Genomic DNA, 24,296 nt, shown 5'->3' on the forward strand with positions numbered 1-24,296 from the left:
GACTGCGTGAATCAGGTCCAGGTCTTGCTTTTGGCATTCCTGCTGGAAAAGACCAGATCTACGATCACACTTCAATGAGTGAGCCTCGAAAAAGTCAGGACTTTTGGACAGATTCCAATATCCGACCCATCTCTTTCTGCCGATTCCCCGGGTTGTGAGCAAATTGGTCAATTGACGGACTAACCTAAGTTTCTCTATTCACTCTTATACATAACTTCCTAAAAGAAAAGTAAGACAAATAATTGGAACAGAAAAAGTACTAAATATAAATATAGTAATTGATGTATTTCTTTTTCATAATTTTTAAATACATAAACACTAACAAAACAAAGTAAGATAAATAAATTAAAACAGAGAAAGTACTAAAATACTAAAATAATTAGAAAAAATTGAAGCACTGGTCAATTGATCAATTGACCCTAAGATCCTCTATTCACTCTTCTCTTCTATTATATTAGAGAAACGATGATTGGGTACACCTCTCTAAGTGAGGTTAGATTAGAAATTTAAATTTTACATCTAAAATTGGGTAACATCTGTAAGTGGTTAATGATAGCATTTTTGGCGTTTTAATTAATAATTTTTCCTTACTTTTATCTTTCATAAATTTCAAGTCTATTACATCGAAATTTCTATTAAAAAAATAGCATTGTAAAAGTTTTATATAATTAAATCAAATGTGTATGTTAACACTAGTAAAACTGGATGATATGGCTAGATATTGTCAATGAATTCAATCAAACAACAATATTTTTAACACGAAATATAACTAGTATATTTTAAGAAATTACTATCTGAATAGATGATAATTAAGTTTGAACCTATAATTTTAAAAGTTTAACGAATTCAGTGATAAGAATCTTAAGGTCAAATCAATAAAGTTCATATTTCAAAAATAAATAAATTATAATGATATATTGACTCTCTTGAAATTCTGAATACACTTATGTATGACAGATGAGTATCCTCACAACACGCATGAAGCCATGAAGTGTAAGATCCAAGAAAAAAGGACTTGAGCTAAACTATACATAAGATGTACAATATGCTATAAATAAAGGGGTTTTCATCATGTAAGGAAGTGAAGTTTAAAAATGGTTGGTGATGCTCATTATTAATATATGGGACATCCTTGTTAACAAGTTGGTAGTTGCAGCTGCAAAATGGGATGGCAGAAGCTGCAGGTACCTGACGTTATGCTTCAAAAAAACAAAACCATACAAATAGAAACAGATAATCACTAGCTCACAAAACATTTTTTTGTACAATTGGATGGTACACATCAATATTGACTACTCTTAACTACTTTATTTTTTTTTTAGGTCACTTAACTGTTAGGATTTTGTTCTGATTTTCTTATCATATTTTAAGTCTTATTTTTTTCTTAAAGGAAAGTCAAAGTATTATCATAAATTCTTGAACTTTTTCTAAAAAGAAAACATAATTATCTTTCATATTTGATTTATTATTTTCGTAGAGAAAAAATTTGAAACTCTATAAATTGAATACTCATCTTCTCATATCAAGAACACAATAACATCCACAATATAGTCGTTACAAGAATTTTATTTATGCGGAGATTTTTCTCCCAACTACAATATTTCATTTTAGTACTAGACCTTTTAAACAAAAGATCTTTATTTTTATATATGCATAAAAAATATGGAAAAAGTCTAGTTTCTTCTATTTATTGATAGAATGTATTTTACCCTATAAATATTCCTAAAGCGGAAAAGGATCATATTTGTCCTTAAACTTTTAGAAAAGGGTCATAGTTACCCTTCGTCATATTTTTTTTGATATATTTATCCTTACCATCCAACTTTGGATACATATTTGCCCTTGTACAGTTAAGTATTGTGTCACCATTTTTATTAGTCTACATGGCTCCATGTATATATATTTTTATTATAATTAAAATTTTACTTTCTATTTAGTATTCTATCCAACCCATTTAGTAAATTTCGACTCAACCAAAATAAAGATCCATTTACCCAATTTCAATACCCATTAGAATTTTACTTAATGAGACTATCATTCTGAAATCGGGTTAATTATTGATAGAATGTACTTTACCCTATAAATATTCCTAAAGTAATGAGGTGAATCTAAATTAATCGGATCAATATATTTCAGATATCAATCATAAAATTAAATTAAACCAATATATATACATACTCTAACTCTAACTCCAACTCATGATTCATGATCAGAGTATATTTAAATCTAAGTAGTGTGGTGAAAAGGAAGAATCCTTACTTTTTAAATAAGCTAAAAGTAAGAAACATTGATAAGAACTAAAGAATATAATCATGAAGGATTTGATAGCGATATTTATAGAGCAAAATAATATTTTTTTAATTAGGAAAAAAACTAATTAATTAGTAGGTCAATTCTAATGCATGTAGTTTAATTTAGCCTACCAACAGGGTTGTGGTGCATCGATGAAATTATTTCATCCTTAATCAGAAGTTTTGGGTTCGAATCCTGAGTATGAAAAAAAAATTGTTGGGAGCATCATCCTTGAATGGGTGTGATCCAAATTTATTCGGGGCTCTAATATTGCTGGCTCCAGACACAGAAATGGAGAAGAAAAATAGTTTAATTTAGCCTTGTTGATTAAACTTGATTATATTAATTCTCAAACATTATTCTTCTCATGATTGCTGGCAACTTCCCCACTCACCAACCCTATGGAAGCTAAGAGGAAATACCAAAATTAATGAGCCACTAACTTCTAACTTATATTATGCAAGAACAAAAATCTTTACAAACTCAATAATTATTAGAGGACTTTGTTAGAATAATCCATTTTAATTAATTGAACTTAGTTACAAATCCACCACTTTGCTTAAACAATGCACATTCCTCTTTGCTGCTAATCATTTTTATCATGTTGGATTTTGACTAAAAAGATTCCAACTAAGCGTAGAGGTACTTAAGTTGTTAATTTTAAAATTGATAAACTTAATTTGCATGCTCGTCACGTAGTGCTTTATCATTTACTGTTCATTTTCTTAATTAATTAATTCTCTGTTAATTATTTTTTTTCAAATGTCAGCCACACGATATTGAATATTGAATATAATCAAATAATTATTTAGGTGTATGTTCTTCTGATGGATTTAATGTAGATTATTGAAGTGTGAACGGTTGTAGCTAGACTTGCAATGATCAATTGGTAGTGAATTGTTGAATATATAATAATTATGATAATTTAGAATTTTTTTATTCACAAATTGTTTTTGTTAGAGAATGGAGATGATGGATATTGATGAACTATGATGGAGATTAATGAAAAGTTGTGAAGACCACTTGATCTAAATGTATAATTCTAGTATGATAGGAGGGTGTAATTAGCTAGAAAAATAATTAGTTGCTAATTAATAATCTTAATTAAGCATATATGAAACTTACATGAGATTTTATTTACAAATTAGTTGCAATCGCATCCTTCCTTGACTGGAAATAAAAATTGTTGACGAAGTCCTCCATTGTGTATATATTCAGTTCATGAATGACTTTGTTTAGATTAAACTATACAAAATTTATTTCTTTAAATCACGAAATGAAATCACATATTCAAACATCGATACAATGGTGATGATGAATTTATATATAGAAAATGCAGGTTCGAAATGATTTTATTGATTGAGACATTAAATTAAATTAAAGAATATTGAGATGGTCCCTATATTTGGATAATAATGGATGAGAAGCCGACTCTCTTTTCGTTTTTATCCTCTTTCATCCGTAGAGAAAATTTTCTCAAACAAGGACCACAAAATTTACAAAAAGAACAAAGTTTATCAAAGGAAATGAACTAGGGTTTCAAACTCTATTTTGCAGGTCATTCATTATTTATTAATTTCTTCGATTCAAAATAAATAAACTTCTATAGGTGTGGACTGTGTCACACCCCTATTAATTAAAAAAAATATCGTCCCTTTCATATTATTTGGTTTTGATATATCTTTAAGAAATTTTTAATTAGATGTGAATTTTATTAAATTAATTATATTAATAATGTTTGGAACTTTAAATTTGATTACTACTATTATTTTATGTAGCTATTTAATATTTCTTCCGTTCAATTTTAATTGTTATGGTTTCCTTTTGTAGAGTCAAATTATAAGAATTTTGATTAACATTTTACGATGTATTTTTTCATGTAAAAAATTATAATTTATTGTACTTTTCGTATAGTTTTTGAATATCCAAATTTTTTGTTTAAAGTATCGAATTAATGTAATCTAATTTAACTTTGAAAATTAGTCAAATTAACTTTTGAAAAGATAATTAAAAATGGACGGAGAGAGTACTAAGAGTAGTCATGTAAAAAATTAACTCTTTTTATTTGCTGAAATGAATTAGTAAAATAGATATATAATTTTAGTACATGGGCGAAGTAAGAATGCAACAGAGAGAGTAATTTATCAATATCATCCTTTAGCTTTTACTCAAACTATACTTAAAGCAAGAGATAGTTGGAAAATCCTATTAAAAAAAAGGCTAATACAACTTTGAACTTTAATATGTTAATTCATTTTGAATTATAGAGAAGTGTTTAAAATTTATTTATTTTGGATTGGAGATCATATTATACTCCCTACCGTCCATATTAAGTGAATTGTAGAAATATTTTTCATAGTGCAAAAGAATAATAGCTTTTATTTATGTTCTTAAATATTATTTTGATAGGACATGTCATACGCGATACAATTAATATGGACGAGTTCACAATTTCACCTCAATACTATTCGTAGACAAAATTTAAACTCAAAGGAAAGAAGTCATGAATTCCAAACTCTTTCCTAATAAAAAGAAGATGATGTTTTAGTCATACCTAAAATTTGAGGAAAATGTTAAAGAGAAAAAGAAAGTAAACAATCGGAAAAGTAGTATTTAAAATAGAAAAAACAGAAACAAGTGCAATATTTGTTGGACATTGTATAGGGATTTGTATTATAGGAATGAAACACAACACCAAAAGATGAAGCATAAATTCAAGAGAAGAAGAAAAAAAAGAAAGCAAATCCCTTTAACTTTTCCCTATTCCAATGAAAACGAACAAACATCTCTTTGCCATTCATTCTGTTGCTTCTCATTTCGATCTCGAATCTTCAGTTTTTACTCTTTTCTTTTTCCCTTTCCTCTGTTTTATCAAAAATCTATCACTATCTAAACTTGCCTAGGGATCTTCCCAATCACCCCATTCTCTTCTCTCTCTCCTTTTTTTTTTTTTCAAAACATTTAGTCTTCGATCCTACCTTCCTTTACCTTTTCTCAAATATAATAAATTCATATTTCAATTTTCTATCAGATGTTGTAGTACGGACAGAATAATAATAAAAGTCGATTTATTGGAAAAATTAATTGATCTATATTATCATCAAGATTCAAATACTAAATCACATTGTCGGCTGGCTAACTAATGATAATTTAATGAATGAAACCACTTGCGATTCCTCTATTGGTATCAACATATGTGGTTTCATAGACAGGCAGTTCGTCACAAAATCTTTTGTTACCGAAAAATGCTAAGTGATCAATTTCAAACAAATCTGAACTTGAACAACTTGCTGCATCATCATCATCATCTTCATCTGCGTAATCAACAATGTAATCATTCTTATATGAATCAACTTTTGTCACTTCAAATTTCCTGTTCTTCTCTGCATTTCCTTGGGATTTGGGCCTACGAAGATTGTCTGAATCGTGGTCATATATGGATTTATGACCACAAGGACGACAATCTTCGTCAACAATAACACTAACAGGGTTGAATCTGACTGTCCTTTTGACAGCAGTTTGAGAGAATTTTGGTGGGGTTTTACTTAAACAGGATCTTGAAAATGATGAACAAATTGAAGAAGATTTTGAATTCCTCTCATCTACTTCATGAAAATCTCCTCTGTTTCCGCCATTTGGGTCCTTCAAATTCTTCGATTTGTTATTGAAAATGGAAGTGAGAAAATTAGTAAGACGACCCCCTGGTGAAATGGGCTGTTTCACTTTCTTCAAATTGTTGTACATTTTCAAAGCAGTTGATTTCGACTTGCTCTCTTCATTTTTATTTGCTTGTTGATTGTCAAATGAATAGAGTTTAGTATCTCTACGGGGTGAAACACTGGCTCTTCTAATCGATCTAGTTCTCGATGCAGCAAAACAAGTTGTTGTTGAAGAAGAAGAAGATTTTTCAGAGTAAAAAGAGTCGGGTTCAGATGAAGATGCAGAGAGAGTACCAGAATTGGATTCAGATGAAGTTGAACTGAAAAAAAGTGAATCATAATTAATACTATCCAATTCACTAGACGGACCTCTTCGTGCTTTATCTTTCACTTTTTTCTCCATCCATTTCTCAATCAAACAAGCCCTTCGAAAACTAGCAATTTCTTCATCTTCTACACTCTTCTTCTTGTTGTAAATATTGGCAACGCCTTTCGGTTTCAGTCCAATACTGGCGCTGCTGCTCTGTTTTCTTGTTTCTAATTTTGGTAATTTGAAATCTTCTCTTCTTTGATCATAACCATCAATGGAGCGGTAGATTTCGTCAAGAAGCGAAGATGAAAATGAAGGGTTTTTGTGATGTCTCCTAGACAACTTATCCTTCTCCATATTATACATTCAATTTTTATTTTTTTTTGTGTGTGTGAGAAAAGTGAAGGAATGAGGAGAATAAGGAAGCAAGAAAAAGGTTGAAGCAAGTGTGAATGAAGAGAAAGAGGGGAAGAAAATGAGGGTTATAAAGGAGTGTCATGCGCGTGCATGCTTTACTTCTAATTAATTGCCAGTTTGGCAAAAATAAATTATTAATTAATGGAAAAATTACTGAAATACACATCGTTTTATGTTTTTCTTATTTCTAATATTCTCTTTTATTTGTAAAAACCTCTAAAATCTCTTATTTCTCTCGTATATCTAAATTATTTTATAATGTATCTGAGCTAGTTTTTAATGTATTCGAGCTACATATTATGTATCCGGTTTATTTTATAATGTATCCGAGCTACATATTATGTATCTAATTTGTTTTACTTTTTCAGGAATTAATATAATTACAAACTAAATAGGGATAGATTGTAATTTCATATTAAAACTATGTGATTTCTAAAACTTATACTAAATTAATTGGAGGGGGACCATTTTTATTCATTTTAAAATTGTATATTTTCACACAATTTCATTCACTGCGACTTTTCCCTTTTTCGTTTTTTTTTTTTAAAAAAAAAAATTTATTATTATTTGTTTTTTTACTTTTTCTATATTTGAATATAAAACCAGTACTTACTTAATGTGAAGAGTTTCTACATTTTCGGAAATGTCTTTAAACGGATAGTTTAATACTTACCGTATTGTTTGAATTGCTTATTTTGACGATATAATTTAGTACCCAATATAAATTCATATGTTTTTTATTAATAAATAGTATGCCAAAATATCTTAATACTTTATAAACTTGGCACAGTAATATACCGAAACTTTTATTATTTAGGCTAAGGGTTTGTTTGGTATGGCTCCTAAGAACTCATTATTAGAAGCGTTTTTTTAAAATATCTTTTCAGAAAAGTGTCTTTCATAAAAAGTCATTTGTGTTTGGCAAATTAATTTGAAAAGTGCTTTTGATAAGCAATTTGTGTTTGGGTAAATTTTTTTCAAAAAAAAGTGTTATCGAGAGTCAAATTATGAAAAAAAATGTAAGTATCAATGTGTTTTAATATTAAGATTATTTTATAGAGAGAAATTATTTTAAACATCTAATACAAAAAATTTAATTACATTTTTAATTTAATTAATTAAAATGTACATATTCAAATTCTCAATCAGTATTATAAATAGATAAATATTGTTGAAATATATTGAAAATAAGAATATTTTTGTTATTTTTTTAATCTATTTTTGAATTCAATCTTAGCTATTATCCTTTTTTCGGTTATAATACTCTACAGTTCTAAAAAAAAAAAAAAAAAAAATAATAATACGTAAATTAATAAAAAAAAAATTGTTATTTGTTACTTTTTGGGGAGGGTCTAAATCTTTAATTATTACTTTTTCTCTTCTTTTTAATGCAGCAAAAAATATAGTTGTTGCTTTTATTTCTAGTTCTGTAAAATAATAATTAAAATAATATATACAATAAAAAAAATATAAAAAAAAAAAAAAAACAGAAATAAAATTTAAAAAAAATATTATATAAAAATAAAATATAAAATTCTTGAATGAAAATTAACAAACTTATGAGATATGTTAATTAATTAATAAGGGATATAGTGATAAATATGTATATATTTAAGGAATATTTTAGTTTTAATTTTCTGCTTCTACTTTTTTTTTTAACATAATTTTTTAACTTCTTCCCAAAAACAGCTTTCAGTTAAAAGCAATTTTAAGAATTTGGTCTTCCAACTAGCAATGTCAAACAGACTCTAAAAAGGAAATAAATAGTTGAATTTTATTATTTTAGCTAAATTTGTTTCTATTTGGCTAATTTAATGAAATTTTCGCCATGTTTTTAGAATTAGAGTACAAATAAGACGGCAGTCGAAATATGAATTAAATCAAATTTAGTAATTTTGGTTTAAATATTGTATTTTTCTTAAGAAATTTATTTTAAAATGTACAAATTATTAATTTAGACCTAATAATTTTTTTTTAAAAAAAATACAAATTCATAAGTTTTAAATTTCAACTCTACCTATATAATACATGCATTATAAATTGAAATATATATAAAGAAAAATACATAATTGGACAAAATAAACTACTTGTATTATTATTATTTCACAATTAACATTTGAAAATAATTGTTTGAAAGTTGATTAATTAATTTTTACTCACTTTCATAGGCTTAAATAAGCTTTTATTTTTATTTTAATAAGAGGGAATTACTAGTAGGATATAAGTATTTTCCACCACCAATTTTAAAATTGTGATTTAAATTGCCAAGAAAACAATAAAACATGAAAACCCTAAAGAGGGGTTAAAAAAAAGAGTCTATTTCCATCCACTTTGCTACATCAACACATACAGACGTTGCAAAATATTAAAAAATTAAATATTGCACCGAATACATCATACCAAACTTGTGGAATAACTAGGTATTCTTCTCAATTAAAAAAATACTTCTTCTGTCCAATAGGCAATATTAGGTGTCAAGGTATATTTGTTTCGGATTACTCGTTATCTTATAAAACTAAAATTGAACTAATTATTTTTATTTTATTTTACCTTTTGTATTAAATATTTTTGAAGTAATATTATTAATTTTCATATTAAGACGTATGTTTGATTTTGAATACACGTTTAAACTATTAAGATAGTATCTCATAATTTATTTACTTAAATCTGAAAATAAATGCACATAATGTCATAAGGTATTAACAAATGAGACTTTTAGGCTTGTTTCTAAATGAAGTGTAATTTATTGGAGAAAGATGATTAAAGTAATAAAAAAAAAAATTCATTTATGATTTCTTAATAAACAAGTAAAAGTGATATGCGACAATTAATATTAGCGAATATTTCTTTTACCTCATTAATCTCTTTTCGTATTTGTTAAATAGGACAATGGTGGAAATTGATAATAAATTATATCTCAAAATTTTAAAAATAACAATTAGTTTGGATCAACTAGAAAAAGGTTTAATATTCCTTAACTTTATGATTTAGAACTGATATATCCTTCATTATAAAAATAACTCACATATACATTTATCATTATAAAAGTGGCTCACATATACCCTTTTCATCCAACGAAAATGAAAATTAATTTTAAATTTTTATTTTTATTTTTATTTTTTTTAAAATCATGTAGTATATGATCCTTCTACCAAAGTTAAGTGTTATATTGTAAAATAAAATTTTAAAATATTGATTTTTATACTTTCGTTAAACTAAAAGGATATATCTGAGTCATTTATACAAAGATAGAAATATATATAAATCATTTTTATAACGAGAGGTATATCAATACTAAATCACAAAATTAAAGGATATATCTGAGTTTTTTTTTTTCCTTTCTTTATAAGCACATAACGAAATGGAGCAAAAAAGTAATAATTTGGTGTAATTTTATAGTATGCGATCCAGGAGGATGTCATCGATACAAGTGTTGGTCAATTGATAAGAGGGGGCCATATGTCTAGATTCTGCTATTTTCGATAGTGCAACTTAGTTGAATACCAAATACAACATCAATTATTTTAACTAATTTCTCCTCTAATAATACTTACAAATCTATTTGTAATGCAAAGTGTGAATTGAATGTCAACGGATGAAATGAATTTAGTAGAAAATTATTGAACTTAAAATAATTTAGAATCAAATATGGATTTATAACTTTAGGTGTTACATTCTCACTTTGATTTTTAATGGAGAAAAGTTAAATTGTATGATTTAGCGTAAATATTGGGTAAAATATTTACGGTAGTTTATTGGTACAATTATAACTATTTTATAAATAAACAAAGGAAAAATACTTAAATTCTATCGGTCTCAAATTTTTACTTCATATGCAAGGCAGAACTAGTAAGGGGCTAGGGATTCATTTGAATTTCATGATTCGGTATAAAATTACACTATTTATACATGATTAAAATTATTTTTTATGAATAAATAGTGAATGTTGAAACCCCCACAACTTTAGAATTAAATGATTATTAAAATCAATTTTGAATAAATGAAGGCTACTGCATAAATATAAACTATAAAATATGGGGGTCCAATTATCTGTATAAATATAACTTCCAGTCTAATTATTTAGACAAGATGAAGAATGATGTTTATTCATTACATAGATTTTTATTCTTCCGTCAATTGAATCTTAGCTAAAGTTCAAGATAATACTGCTCTAAAAGCTTGATTTTATGTGAGATTTTGTCCAAGTGCTTTTTGGCCCCCAAAATACCTTGTAAGTATCGTCCAAAAGAATAAATACTGATAATTCGAGATGGATTTAAAATTTTAATTTTATAAACTATAACAATCTCAATAAACAATAATAATCGGATCGGTGAACTAAATTCGAGCTAAATATTTATATAATATTAATTAATCAATTATTAAATATTTATATACTCCCTCCATTTCATATTAATTGAATTGTTGAGGTGTTTCACACCTTTTAAGAAAAGAAGATTAAAACATAAATTAGGCTTAACTTTCCATTTTTATCCTTATTAATTATTATCAAAATTATGATTAAAATAATTAAACATTAATTAATAACTAATTCCAATACTAACTAATGAAGGGTAAAATTGGAAAAACATTCTAAAAGTAATCTTGAAAATTGAACAATTAAGTTAATTTGAAAAATGTAAAATGTCTCAACAATTCAATTAATATAGAATGGAGGGAGTACAATTAATTAATCAATTATCAAATCCGTAATCATTGCATTAAATACACCCTTGTTTGCTGTATGTATTTCTAATTAATGCATAATAAATTTTTAATAAGTATAATTGTCCTTCAAAAATATTTTTATGATTATTTTTAAATTAAAAAGGAGTATATGTATTATGCTTCCTGCTATTATAATTATTCTTATTTGAGTTTAACTTTTATAAATGGAAGGTATAGCGAAAATTGACGTTATTAGGTTATAAAATTTTATATTTTTATTGAAATAAAATATAAAATATTTTAAAACTACTTAAGAAGTACTATATTTCACGGTAGTTAACCATTTAAAATATTTTGAAAGTACTTGATAAAATAGTCAAATTAAAGAGAATATATTTTGACTTTCCTAATAATAATTAAAACAGATAAATTGAAATGAAAAATAGTATTAAATTAAAACGATGGTATAATAGCTCTTTTGTATTATCAGTTACATAAGTAAATTCTTTTTTCTCCTTACCGATGTACCCATATTTGATTTGAATAATACAGGATAGAATGAACCATTACAAAAATAGATTGTCCAATTATATAGTGCTAGAACTTTATACACTTTAGAGTTGAGGGAGATTTATAATATGTAGTCAATTGGTGAACTAGATTCTTTTTTGAATTGCACTTGAGCTATGGTTCAAGAAAATAGAGGCCTAAAAGTTGATTTACGTGAGATTGTGTCTCTTTTTTTTTTAAAAAAAATAGTAATATATTTCAAAGTACATTGCATGCAGCCTCAAAGAATATCTAGCAATTATTCATAATCTGATTAATTCTTGTGATAAAAACCTATATTGTAATTAAAGCTAGCTAATTGTTGAATAATAGAAATTAAATAGAATATTCAGTTTGTTAGCCACCAAAATTTAGCTGGCAAATACATATCCTGTTGGGAAGTCCAATTATACTATGTATAATCATGTCATTTAGATATACAAAACACCAAAAAATAGGTACAAAAACAAAAAAATAGTTGATAAGATTATTCCTTCTTTAACCAATTTTTTTTTGTGTATTTTCTAATTTGTAATAACTTATGATAAAGTTATTATAGGGCCATAGGGGTAGATTATTATTACAGTAGGAAAAGAATAGTCTTTTGCCCTCAGTAAAATAAAGATACAAATCCAAGAAATTTTAAAATTAATAATTAAGTATTCCTCTTCTTTTTTTCTTCTTTTTTTTTAGTTATCATAGTTATTTTTTTTAGAGTCCAACAATATGCATTTTAACTAATATTTTAAGATGTATTTTTTATTTATCATATTGATATGAAAAAAGTTACAATTTATAGTACTTTTCGTATAGTTTTTGAATATCTAAAATTTTATTTTAAAATAACAAATTTATTTAATCTAATTTAACATTGAAAATTAGTCAAATCGACTCTCAAAAAACGCAACACGACAGCTTAAAAAACCGTATGGAGTAGTAATTATTACTTTATTTGTCTTAAATTATCTATCATGATTTCTTAAATAGATCTCTTAAATTATTTATCATTTTAAAATTTTCAATCAAATTAAATTTTTTTCCTATTTTATCTTTAGTAGTAATTGTTCTTGAAAATTATAACACATCAATAGAATAAATATTTAATAAAAAAGATATTATCTTAATAAGTTTTTTAAGATATAAATAAGAATAAAATAGCCAAACAAAAACCCTCCTAATTAATAATTTCTTTAAAAATGTTTATAAAAAATACGACATATAATTTAGGACATGATTAATTTTGAATCAAAAATTGAAGGCGCATGCTTTAATTTAAGTAGTCTTTGTTTTAGGTGAAAGGATGAAAATTATTTCCAACTATGCTTATGAATTATGACAAGTTATTTACCTTTACAGGATTAAAGGAATTATTTGGAGCCTAAAAAAGTCAGCTTTTAATATAATCATTAAAATCAACCAGTTGAAGAGCCTCTTTGTTGTTAAACGGTAACTAAACTAGTAATTGCATTATGTAAATATTGAAGTTCAAATTCAACAAGATGGAGCTGTTATTATACTCTCAATGTCCCGTATTAGTTGATTACTTTTTATTTTATATTGTGCTTAAGAAATTATAAATAAGAAGATGATTTTATTAATTCATTCATAAATTTTTTTTAGAAATTTTACAAACAAATGTGAACACTTTCAAAAAGAATTTATTGAAAGGATAATATAGAAAAAAATTAATTAATATTTTTTTTATTTAGTAAGATGATTAACTAATATGAAACAACTATAATTAGTATAATGATCAACTAATATGGACGGAGGAAGTACTAGGAGCCATAAAGCAGCTCCTTAATTGGAATTATAAATATTTTAAATAGTGATATAATATCATGATTAAAATTTCTGTCTTACTCGTATATAAATAATTTTTAATAATTTTTTCACTACACTCCAGCATTTAAGAATGCGACTAAGGAAAAAAAAACACACACACACACAAAAATACAATTTACTTATCAGATTATCTTAATGATAACTACAATGCCATAATAAGTGAAATTGTTATCTTGAAAATAAATAATTTATCTGATTAAAATAAAATTAAAAAAGGGTGAAAAAGTATATCTAAACTATGTGCAATTGAACAGAAATGCATTAATTAATAATTTAGTCTAAACATTGTTTTGTCGTTAATAGTTTGATAAAAAATGCCCTCTACCGCTAATAAATTGACCAATGTTACAGGATCACCGACCTGGCGGTGGTCTGCCCAGTCATAGATCAAGCAAGTCAATATCCTTAGAGGTAGTCCAACTACATAAGAATCGAAATACACAAGAATTTTAACATAGTTTCTCAGACTGCATGGTTTAATTATTTTACCCAAGCAAAAGGCATGACAAGAAGCTAATACATACTTTTATTGAGCCCATGTGTCTGGTAGTTCTAACCGGGTATGAGGCGCCCTACTTATCAAACTCAATTTCGGGCTAAAAACCACGGCTCATCAGACGGAGTCACAAAGACAAAGCCAATAAAAGTAATACTAGATCCGACTGTACCTCAATCTCAGAACCAAGTCGAGAAGCCATACTAAAATTCTTCTATATTTAAATAAAGCTTAGATCCGTTCATGGTCTATATAAAAGAGAAGTTAGTTATTCGGCATAGATATAAATTTTTAGCCGGACATAGTCACAGCTTCCAGATCGGAAATATAAAAAAATTTATAAATAAAAGTAGAGAATTAAATTACCTTGTATCAACAACTTTATTTACTTCCGGCGAACCTCCGGCAAACCGAGAGCTTTACAAACTAAGAGAAATAAACAACTTAAAAAAAACTTTAAAAGAGAGAGTGTTTTTCGACGACCCTCCTTCAAACTACAAAAGACCTTATTTATAGAAGAAAAAGGGATCTATCTACAGTGATCTACAGTGACCGATCTACAGTGATTTACAGTGACCATGGGTCCCTTATCAATGGGTCCCAAATGTACAGTAACAGTTATTCTACTGTGGTTTAACAATGTATCTACTGTTAATCAATAGTGGTCATCTTGTCTTTCTTTTTCAGCTCTCTAAGTAAATCTTCTGCTTTAGACAGCATATCTTCTGTCACGGATTTCGCCGATTCACAAGGCTGGGCCTCTTGAGCATCATCTACGATATCATCACTTGTTTTTCACTTCTCATTGAAGTGTCTGATTTTTCATAGTGAGTGATATTGAGGAGTAGATTTCTCCTTATTTCATCCAAATACTCTTTTATCATTTCTTCTTTATTTCCATCTTGAATGGAAATTCTTGTGGCAATATGTTTGACAGAGTTGTCAGCAATTATTCCTTTGTGAGGAATAATACCATAATCTTGGATTCTTTGAGAAATAGAGTCCAATAATTCTTGGCCATATAATGATTTAGTCATGGGATCCTTCTTCATTAATTTATCCCAGAAATTATTATAATAAATCCGATATAAGCATGGAATTTGTTCTTCAGTAAAACCTACTTTCGGGGTCCATTTATGGATCCATGAAATCGAGAATTCTATGAAGAAATAAATTTGTTCAATTTGTTCTATATAACAAACATGATCTGAGTGGTATAAATCATTAAGGTCTGGTGAAACCTTAACCCAGTTTTTGTATAACTTTAAAAAGGGATCAGGTAAAATCTTTACCGTCGATCCGTGGTATGACCACCAGTTCAAGAACCAGTTAGGAATTGGGTCAACAAATATCTTTGCACACACCTTGATAAACCATGTTTATGCCTTTCGTTGTTATAGTAAAGGACTTTGCTGAAAGCGTTAATATAATCTCAATAAGTGAAATTGGTAGGGATTTTATTGAGGTTGATCTGCCTTTCTTTCATCGAGGATATACCCCAATCTTCAATTGATATAATCTGCTTTATGATCATTTTGGAGAAGTTATAAACGTTCTCGCTGGTGTTATAACCTGAGAAGTGTTGAAATTCAACACTACATGTATTCGTTAAAATGGTCTCGTAATACAAGCGGGTTTTGTATGACTCTCCTGGAAAGTATAATCCGTTAAGTAAATATCGCTGGAATATCTTCCGGGGTTCTTCTTTTCTCTGTATCTCAGAATTTTCAATAAGAAATATCATTTCTTTCTTCCCTACCCTTTCATAGGATCTAATATCATCAACCTCTTCTTTCGCCACCGATGCAAAAGTATCACTTTGCTTTTGAGATAAATATGCTCTCAGTTGGGCGTATAATGGATTATTTTCTGGAATATCATCCAGATGTATCGAAGAAGTAGCTTCTTTTGAAGAGCTTGTTAGTTTTACCAAGCTCATTCCTCCCCTTTGTATAATTGGAGAGCTAGATGAGGATCCGTATGACGATCCTGATGTTTTTGAGGAGGATGATCTTCCCCTTCCGCGAGTATAACTGCCCCTTCCTCTAGCCTTGGTTACCCAAGGAGGATCCATCCTGCAGACATAGCATTTAGTTTTTAATCATCTAAAAGGTCATAAACTTCAGAACAATAAAATATTTCATAAAGTTCTTGTTCAATCATGTAATTAGTGAGATATCCATCACCATTTCGTCTATAATTCTCCATAAAATACGTTCCTGTAAATCTCTATTAAGAGGAGCTGCCTTCAAAATTGTAACCAAAGTAATATTAGTAAAGAAGTCAAGAAAACCCATTTTTTTTAAGAAGAAAGATATTCTCTAGATAAGAAGTCTCAGAGGGAATTATCACTTCCCTTTTTATAATGAATTTCGAAATCAAAAGGGGCTAATTGTGCCTGCCACTTAGCAAATATTAATTTTGATGCATCATGTTTAAAATCTTTATCAAACATATGTTAATTAAAAAATGTATGTTTACAAAAAAGAAAATAATATATTTATTTGAAAATTATTTTTAATTCATTAAATAATAATAACGTATATATATATATATATATATATATATATATATATATATATTAACAATAAATAATTTTAAATCAAACTATTAATCAAAAGTATTTGTAATTTTTTTTTATAATTTAAGAACACTTTGTCTATGACTAGGACCCTACATAGAAAAAGACATGATTCGAAGAGATCACTTAAAAAGCTTTCAATTACGCAATTGATGGATGCCGTCATCTTTCTTTCACCTTCACAAAGATATTCATGTCACTTCCCATTTTGACTCACTTTTATTATATCCATCCTCAATTATTCATAATATATATTCACTTTTATTATATCCATATTCAATTACTCATACTGTAATTACCAAATGCCTAATAGGTGATTAAGGGAATGTTTGGATAGACTTATAAATGTAACTTATAAGTTAAAATTTATGAGTCATAAGTAGATGATATTCTATTTTAGACTTTTAATTTATTTTTAAAAATATTTGGCCTAAAAGCATTTTTTTAACCTTTTCAAACACTATCAAAATTTAAAAAAATGTTTCAAAATAAAAAAGCATTTAAAAATAAGTTAATTCAAAGGGGCACTAAGTAACGTAAAATGATTCACTTTTGTTAAACTTCCTTTGTTAACTTTTACTTATTCATGTTATTATACATCAAAAATAATTTTTAATAGTAATTAACTAAAGGTTATAAATAATTAGTGATAATTATATTTTAACACTCTTTGTAGGTCTCGCCAATGTCTATAGCGAAAGGGATGTACATGGACCGAGTTGGTTCAGATTTTTTAAATACCAAACCAAACCATTTATATTAGGATTTTAAATTTTTAAACCAAACCACTCTAATAAAATCAGGATTTTCGACCTCGGATTTTTTCAGATTTCTCAAATTTTTTGAATTTTTTCGATAAAGTATTCATACAAACATATAATTAACTTGTGTTTCAAATATTTTGTTAGTCTTGTCAAAATATAATTATCTAATGTGTTTCTTAAGAAAAATCATAAAATATGATATGAGGATTGACACTAAAATATTCAACAAGAACAATAAAGAAATCACATAAAAACAAATATTCCAAATAAATATATCAAAATGAAAATGATCATAATTTTAAAGTATAAATCATGCTAAAATAAGTCTAAACCAATATATAACTATAGAACAAATATTCAACATTAGTATTTGAGTTGATTTATTTATTTTTAGCAATAATATTGATTTGGTTTTGATTTGAGCTTTGTTAGAGTTACTAATAATATAACATTTGTTAGACTATTCAAAATTCTAAGTCAAACTTGAAATAATATGTTAAAAGATAAAAATTATGAAAAAGTATAAGAAATATTTATAAATTATATCAATGTAAATACTTTTATGAATTCGCGTGTTGACTTTTTAAAGTTAAAACCAAACCAACCCAATATAGTCGAGGAGGGGGGGGGGGGGGGTTCTTCAATACCAAATCAAGTCAAACCAAACCACTATTCATTTTTCTTTCTCGATTTGACTTGATTTTCGGTTCGATTTTGTTCACCCCTAATAGCGATATTGGATCTAATGACAATTAATTAATGTCGGTAAAAGCTTTAGAACACTTTGTTAATATGCATATTTATTACTGTTAAAAACTACTTTCTCTGTTCGATAATAGTTGTCCACTATTGACTTGACACGCACATTAAGAAACAAAAAATAAAAGGATAATATTACAATATTACCCTTTGGATATATTAAGTTTAATGATTGAGAATGTATTAGATATTGAATAGTATTTACTACCAAGGATAAAATAGATACAAAAAGGTAAATTATCTCTTAGTTTTTCAAACCGGACAAGTATTGTTGGACAACTATCTTATGTATGCCCATAAAAAGATCATTTTTTTCGTTGATTTTTTTAGGGTAAATACAGTATTCCCTCCGTGCCTATTTACATGTCGTCCTTACTAAAAATAGATGTTCCTTAGTATTCCCTCCGTCCACTTTTAACTGTCATGGTTTTTTTTAAAAGCCAAACTATAAGAATTTTGACTAACATTTTACGATATATTTTTCATCATATTAAATTGCGAAAAAATTACAATTTATAGTACTTTTCGTATAATTTTTGAATATTTTTTTTAAAGAAAAAATATTGAATTAATGTAATCTAATTTAACTTGGAAAATTAGTCAAATTGACTTTCGAAAAGCGTAACATGACAATTAAAAGGAGGACATTTCTGAACCATTTCTAATATGTTAAGCACATTTTTAACCTAATATATGAAAGGAGGATATTTCTGAACCATTTGTAATGATCAATAAATGCAGTTTAAATAATGTACTTGAACTAGTTGTAGTAACCGCTCTCCGACGTTTGTGATAATTAATGTAGACAACGAAATTGCCCCCCAAAAATGACAGGAACACTGTATATATAATGTGTTAGGAGGGGCACGTGATAAAGGGATGAAGCAATTGAGTTATCACATGAAGGACCATATATATATATATATATATATATATATATATATATAAGATTGTTAATGAACTTGTTTCATCATTATAAAGATATTGAAAGTGATATCTTGGACTCATGTTTGCATATAAAAATAAATAAATGTGTACATATTATGTATAATTAAACACCCCCACCCCACATATTTAGAAAGAAACACATGAAATGAATATACATTTAGGTTCATTGGTTTGACAGGTAGTTTGCCTTCAATTATCCAAGCAAATATCACATGCTTTCCCCTTTTGGTTCATAGAAAATATATTGAGGTTTTGATTTATCCCTATCTATGCACCTTCACTTGTTAAGATAAAGAAGGGTTTATCCCAATTGGCAGCAGAAAGTTTGGCAGTTTGGTCTCACTAGTGGGAGATTCCTCTCTGAATTAAAGTAATTTTCATCCTCCTAAATAGTAGACAACATATCATCTTTAGTGTAATCCTGTTTATACATCTCTACTTTAATTGATACTATATATTAAGTATTTCTGAAGTGTGATCTTAGTATATCCCTCAAACATATCACATTTAATTTGATATTATCAAATATCATATTCGTTTTGATTTAATTAGTGAGACACATGTACTTTTTTTTCTTTTTTGGTTTGATCATTTATGATTCCAAGCTTATTGGTCTGATTAATCAAAAATTGTGGCAGACAATTCACTAACAAAAGAAATAAATGTCATGATTCAAAATTCTCTTATATCGTAATGACATCTACACCTAACATGATAGGTGAATAAATTTCGATTTTTCTCTTTGTTCCTTATTAACAGGTATAATGAAAGAATACAAGAATATTGATGATACGTTTTTAAGTATGAATATATATCAAGTAAGCAAAATTAAAATACAACTAAATCACCTCTAAAGACTTGATGATATAAGTCAAAAGCACCTAAGATTGAAAGTAATTAAATACAAGAATTTAAAACAATATGTTGTCTATACATGTAGTGAATGAGACATGGGGAGTATGACTATATGTCTCATTCACGACATGTATATATATGCATGAAAGATCAAGCTGATGGAAGGACCCACACGGGTTAACTTATGGACCGTAGATCAATATATGGTTCGTAGTTCAATCCACGAAGTAAGATTTAGAAATCCTAAGTAGCAATTGATGGCAAGCTTAAAGACAATCCAAGAACCATGGATAAATATACGACCGTAGAATGGCTCGCAAATTATATCGAGTATCGAAATGCAATTTAATATTTTTAGGATTCCGAATTTCTGGATCATTATAAATATTTTTTTTGCGTTTTTGTAGGGTTATTTAGGAAGGAGAATCGAACTTTTACATGATCATTTCTAGTTTTAATATTGGAGTTGTAGTTCTAATATCTTTCTCTCTGGTTTTCAAGTCTCGAAACATCATTTAGACCAATTGGGACTTTCAAACCTCAATTTCAAGCCCATTAATCTTAAATGTTGGCTTTGATCAACTTTTAAGTTTACAAATTTGGAAAAATTACATAAATACACACATTGTTTTATCATAATCTCTAAAATTCTCTATCATTTAAAAAAACTACAAAATTCCCTTTCGGATACATCCCTATCCCTTCTCGAATACATCAGTACTATTGTGTCTCGGATACATCCCTATCCCCTCTTGAATACATCCCTCCCATTAAGTAATGTAACATTCGCAATCCGTGAGCTATGTATCTGCAGGTTTAGGTGATGTATCCGAGATTTTATAAATATATGGTATTTTTGTAAATTGAGAAAGAATAGGGATACAATGTAATTAGTTCTTAACATTATGGATTTTATGTAAAAAAGTTTACTATAAATTTCTAGTTTTGATTTTATTCTCTAAAACACACACCTAATTATAAACCTACTTGAAGTCTCATTTAGTAGAAAAAAAATAGTTCTAATACTCGAAATAATCGGGAGAATCAATATTGAAAAAGTATTTTGTATTAAGAATTTTTTATTTTGCAACACTTATAATTTGCATTCAGACTGCATATGACTCATTAAAGAAAAATGCTCCCAACTAAGAGTTTCTTCATTTTTAGAGCTCAAATTCAAAAAATCTAATATAAGAACATGCATCTTTAAGCAAATTAAACATATATAGTTAGATCTTCGGTTGATGCTTCCCACCTTCTCTCTTAATTAGCAGACACCTTTTGCTTTGCAATTAAGTTTTAAAATGTACACAATGATCAAGGTAAATAAGCTGAACAAAACATACTTAATTAATTAAAAGTTGAACCTAATAAAATTTGATAAGCTTTAGTAACTGAATTTAAACCAATTATTTTGATTCAAAGAACTTTGCTCAAAAACAAACATTGTGTAAGTGAGGCCCCAACTTTGAATTAAGTCATGTGTTTAGACTTAAATAGTGTAGGTGAATGGGTAAGAGAGAAATTAATATGTCTTCACCTATAAGTGTATATATATTGTCACTTTCTTAAGAAATCAAAGAATAATAGTGTCAAGTGTCCACTTTGAAAGGGATGAGTCATATTTCAAATATGTAGGAGACATGGCATGGAAACTTCACCTGATCAATAAACTTGAATCATGGCATATTCAATAGTGTTCTTGGATCAAGAGCCACCCCACAAACACTTAATTGGACCACAATATATTTATCACTTTCTTGTTTTGGTTTTCACCCTCTTTTACTTTTCCTTTTCCTTTTTATTTTCTTCTTCTTGCTTTTCTAATTCCATTCAATTTCCAACCATAAACTTAACAACCCTTTTTTGTCTTGTTCATCTACATATTGTCTTTTGCACTTGTTGATCATGAAAGCAACATTATCCTTACACATTCTCTAGTTCAACTCTTTAGTTTATCCCTAAAAAAAAAAAAGATTTCCATGCATGCCCTTTATGCTTTTGCTTCAAATGGATGGGATCTTGCCTTACTTACTTTCATGATATAGATCCTTTTTTTTTTGTTAATTGTAGTGCCTACTTTCACTTTATCCTAAATAAGAAAGAGAAGCCAAAAGGATTCATTTTCATCATATACTAGAAATAAAAAAAAGTCTGGGAAAATGGTCTGAAATATATTTGAACTTTGACCGAAATTGTTGTAACAATTCCAAACTTTGGGCAGGACCTTTTACCCCCTGCACTATTTAATAGTGTATTTTAAAAGTATATATGTGCCCACGTGGACATCATAAATATTGCATCATTATAAATAGTAACTTGTCCACGTGGGCACATATATACCTTTAAAATACACTATTAAATAGTGCAGGGGTAATAGGTCCTACCCAAAATTTGGATTTGTTACAACAATTCCGGTCAAAGTTCGGATATATTTCGACCCCTTTTCCCAAAAAGTTTTAATTCAAACTACTGCAAATAAAAATTCAGATTCTAATATATTGTGCTCGTATCAAACAAATATATACTCCCTCTGTCCCTAATTACTTGTCCACTTTTCCTTTTATAGTTGTCCCTAATTACTTGTCCATTTTGACAAATCAAGAAAGGACAATTTTTTTTACCTATTATACCCTCAATTAAATGATTAATTACTTTGAAAAATGTAGAATTTTTCATCCACTTCATAATTAGTAGGGGTAAAATGGTAAACTCACTATGTCAATAATTGTTTTTGTGTCAATTCAAAAGTGGATAAGTAATTAGGGACAAAGGGAGTATGATATTAATTTTATTTCTGTTGAACTTAATTTATGCATATGATTTTAATCATGTAGAAAAGGAATTATTGATTTTTTAAGAAACTGAAAGAAAAAAATCAATAGTCATTCTTTGAGCAAAAAGGAATTTTTAGAAAAATATTTTCTATCCTTTTGATTTGTAAGAATTTTTTAAGATATAAATTACTTAACTACACAACCTTTTTTTCCATAATCTCTAAAATTTCCTACCATTTTCAAATATTTTTAAAATCCCATTTTTATCTTTTTCTCTCCTTTTCTGGATACATTATTCACAACCCTTTCAACCCGATTTTGCTCTTATTTTAACGCCTAAAATCACTCTCATATATCGGCAATTACATCCATCACTCCATTTTTGAATTTTAAATATATTCTCTCTCCAGTTCATTGATTTCAAGTTCCTAAAGAGGTAGAATTATTTCTTCATCAATTTTTTCATTCCAATTCTTCAATTGTCGTTTTTTTTTAAAATTGTTTAGCTTTCTAATCTACAATATCGACACTGTCGCTTGGGCTAACGTCGACGTTAGGTATATTATCATTGGCAGTTGTTGCCGTGGACATCGCCGGAAAATTTATCTGAAGAAAACAACGGGAAATTGAAGTTTGTCAATTAATGTATCGATCTAAAATCAAACACCTTATGAGCATTCTTTACTGCTTTAATGTATCATGTACAATTACAATACTTAGCAATCTACTAAATATTTTAGAAATAGTAATGTATCATGAGTAATATATCCATCTCGAGATCACAAATTAAAAAATCGACTACACAATATAACATGTAATTTCATATCTTTCGTTATCAAATCTTTTTACCCTAAAGTTAAAGTTATAAAAGTAATGTATCATACACAATTTTATGGGTACATTCAAATTTTATTTTATTAGAATGTATCAAATACACATAAACTCTTTATTGTAATGTGGTACATTCAAATTTGATTTTATTAAACACAACATGTCACAAATTGTTTATAGCGACACCTATAATTATAAAAATTATTGCTTTTTAAAGCAGTAATTGTGTGTGCACATGGTATCTCGTCTAGTTGAAATATCCACAATTACACACATTTTTTGCTCAAGGCAAATAATGTATCTTCTTCTAACTTCATAAACTGAAAAAATAAATTCAGACGGTGGTACAACCTGGAAACATTAAAAAAAGTCAGTGATACATTATATGTAATACCACATCATTCAGTGATTCACAAAAACTCCAACACTGATACATAGTAATGAATCATCCATATATTTTCTTGATCACAACAAGTACTTTATACATCTTAATTGTTACATTATTAATATTGTCTACTAGATACACAATATTAGTCTGATACATT

At 27.5% G+C, this 24,296-nt stretch overlaps 2 protein-coding genes across 2 annotated transcripts in view; both read right to left on the reverse strand.

Annotated features, from left to right (window-relative positions):
* Nucleotides 1-24,296, reverse strand: part of LOC125825796 (mechanosensitive ion channel protein 10-like) — a 676,215-nt gene that overhangs the window by 72,804 nt on the left and 579,115 nt on the right. The gene's annotated exons all lie outside the window — the stretch shown is intronic.
* On the reverse strand, nucleotides 5,353-6,708 carry LOC125825808 (protein BIG GRAIN 1-like A). Its single transcript, XM_049505103.1, has one exon. It carries the CDS (start codon nucleotides 6,625-6,627, stop codon nucleotides 5,443-5,445), a length of 1,185 nt encoding a protein of 394 aa, XP_049361060.1. The 5' UTR covers nucleotides 6,628-6,708; the 3' UTR covers nucleotides 5,353-5,442.

This window comes from Solanum verrucosum, unplaced genomic scaffold (genome assembly GCF_900185275.1).
Source record: "Solanum verrucosum unplaced genomic scaffold, falcon-dt-bn FXZP01000247.1, whole genome shotgun sequence".
NCBI lineage: Eukaryota > Viridiplantae > Streptophyta > Magnoliopsida > Solanales > Solanaceae > Solanum > Solanum verrucosum.